Here is a 2,978-nt window from a genome sequence, read left to right as displayed (position 1 = left end):
CTAGCCGGGCGAGGTGGCGGGCGCCTGTAGTCCCAGCTACTCGGGAGGCTGAGCCAGGAGAATGGCGTGAACCTGGGAGGCGGAGCTTGCAGTGAGCCGAGATCCAGCCACTGCACTCCAGTCTGGGTGACAGAGCGAGACTCCGTCTCAAAACAAAAAGAAAAAGAGAATTTTTTTTAAAAAGAGAAAAATTCTACAAACAGCAGCAATTAAGCCACAAATAAAATAAGTGCCTTTTTGGAAAACAACAAATTCCATAATATAACTACTCCATGAGCCAAACGTTTCTTCCTCTCCATCCCTCCTTATTCAAGTATTAAATATAATCTTGACTAAATGACCATGCTGATTCATAATGAAAAGTTACCTGCATTTAAAATACACAGTCCCTTCGTGGCTCCCATCATGCTTTCCTCTCTCGGGATTGTCCCATTCTACTCCTAACCAGGGTCCTAGCAGAACAAGAAAAACCAAATGAGTAACAGATGATGATACAGGCAATGCTCCATTTTTCTGCAAGCAAATACCAATTTGCAGTGGAAACCATATCACACAGATACTACCTGGGGAGGAGGGAATGGCCGAGTTAGCCTTACACTTAGGACTTCAATCAGCAAATGCCATGGCATGTCTGGGTGAAAAAGCCAACAAAAACCACCACTCCAGAAAACAAGAATGGCTAAAATTTATTGAGCACACTAAACAAGATTGACCCTTGAGGACATTACACTAAGAGAAATAAGCCACCACAAAAGGACAAACACCATATTCCACTTACATGAGATAGAGTAGTTACTACTAAACTGTACATTCAAAACTGGTTCAGACGGTAAATTTTATGTTACGTATATTTTACCACAATTTAAAATGTTAAATTAAAAAGTGGTTAAAATGGCAAACTTTATGTTATGTATGTAGCTACAATAAAACTTTCAAAAAAAAAAAAAGCCCAGGCACAGTGGCTCACACCTGTAATCCCAGCACTTTGCAAGGCCAAAGTAGGTGGATCACCTGAGGTCAGGAATTCGAGACTGGCCTGACCAACATGAAGAAACCTCGACTCTACTAAAAATACAAAATTAGCCAGGCGTGGTGACGCATGACAGTAATCCCAGCTACTCTGGAGGCTGAGGCAGGAAACGCTTGAACCCAGTAGGCAGAGGTTGCAGTGAGCAGAGATCGTGCCACTGCACTCCAGCCTGGGCAACAGAGCAAGACTCTGTCTCACAAAAAAAAAAAAAAAAAAAAGAAAAAAGTCCACTGTTCTCTTTGTTCTTTGGATATACCAAAGACTAGTCTATGTGTATGCCCTGAACTGCAATTCTTGCTTCCCAAATAAAATGTTACATTTAGACATTCATCTACACATTTTATTTTTATTTTGACACTGTAAACCACTATTAATTGCTAACATTACAGGTATTAATTATGAGTAATAATAGCTGAGGAGATGACCATATTTACCTTAGGTTACAAAAGAGATCAGAGAAACTAAAAACCGACATGAAATCATCAAACTCTAAAGGACCAGTTAAATTCAGTAGTCCAGACCAGTGGTTCTCTACCACTTCAGACGCAATGATCTCTTTTGTACTGCCCCAAAAATACCCTGAAACAGAATTCACAGACAACATTACCTACCCATATGATTTTTTAATGTCAACAAAGTGCCTATTTAAATTTTAAAAAGTTATTTATAATAAGATAATATGTATTTCAATTATGTAAATGTTTTGGCATGACAACACTAGAAGACATAATGAAGTAAGCAGTTATTCCAAAGCTAAGAATCCGAATACAGTCCTGCACCACATAATGACATGTAGGTCAACAGCTGACCGCATATACTACAGTGGTCCCATAATCACACTGGAGCTGAAAATTTCCTATCTCCTAGTGAAGCTGTAACTGTCTTAATGCTGTAGTACAACATATTACTCTTGTTTGTGGTGACGCTAATGTAAACAAGCCTACTGCACTGCCAGTCATATAAAAGTATAGCACATACTATTATGGACAGTACATAATATTTGATAATGATAATAAATGGCTATGTTACTAGTTTAAGTGTTCACTATACTATACTTTTTATCATTATTTTAGAGTGTACTCTTCCTATTTTTTCTTTTTTTCTTTTTTTGAGACACAGTTTCACTCTGCCGACCAAGCTGGAGTGCAATGGTGCGATCTCAGCTCACTGCAACCTCCAACTTCCAGGTTCAAGTGATTCTCATGCCTCAACCTTCCCAGTAGCTGGGATTATAGGTGCGTGCCACCACGCCCAGCTAATTTTTTCTGTTTTTAGTAGAGACGGGGTTTCACCATGTTGGCCAGGCTGGTCTCAAACTCTTGACCTCAGGTGATCTTCCTGCTTCAGCCTCCCAAAGTGCTGGGATTACAGGCATGAGTCACTGCACCCAGTAAACTCCTTCTACTTATTTAAAAAAAAAAAAAAAAAAAAAGTTAATTGTAAACTACTACCCTCAGGCAGGTCCTTCAGGAGGTATTCTGGAAGAAGGTTCAGGTCCAGTGCAGTGGCTCATGCCTATAATCCCAGCACTTTGGGAAGCCAAGGTGGGTGGATCACCTGAGATCAGGAGTTCGAGATCAAAATGGTCAACATGGCAAAACCTCGCCTCTACTAAAAATACAAAAATTAGCCGGGCGTGGTGACATGCGCCTGTAGTCCCAGCTACTTGGGAGACTGAGGCCGGAGAATCGCTTGAACCTGGGAGGCAGAGGTTGCAGTGAGCCGAGATTGTGCCACTGCACCCCAGCCTGGGTGACAGAGTGAGACTCCGTCTCAAAAAAAAAAAATTAAATTAAATTTTTAAAAAGTACCAGGCATGGTGGTTTACGCCTATAATCCCAGCCCTTTGGGAGGCTGAGGAAGGTGAATCACGAGGTCAGGAGTTCGAAACCAGCCTGGCCAACATGGTGAAATCCCATCTCTACTAAAAATACAAAAATTAGCCAGG

The 2,978-nt window shown here is 41.0% G+C and overlaps 1 protein-coding gene across 1 annotated transcript in view; it reads right to left on the bottom strand.

The window, feature by feature from the left end:
- The window catches only part of TBCE (tubulin folding cofactor E), a 131,558-nt gene that overhangs the window by 73,713 nt on the left and 54,867 nt on the right, over window positions 1-2,978 (bottom strand). Inside the window, exon 3 of the mRNA XM_011935757.1 lies at window positions 368-452. Within this exon, the coding sequence (XP_011791147.1) occupies window positions 368-452 (85 nt within the window). The remainder of the gene's footprint in view (window positions 1-367; window positions 453-2,978) is intronic.

This window comes from Colobus angolensis, unplaced genomic scaffold, assembly GCF_000951035.1.
Source record: "Colobus angolensis palliatus isolate OR3802 unplaced genomic scaffold, Cang.pa_1.0 Scaffold148, whole genome shotgun sequence".
In the NCBI taxonomy this organism is placed as follows: domain Eukaryota; kingdom Metazoa; phylum Chordata; class Mammalia; order Primates; family Cercopithecidae; genus Colobus; species Colobus angolensis.
The sequence above is the reverse complement of the archived record's forward strand: the minus strand, read 5'-3'. Positions and strand labels throughout refer to the sequence as shown.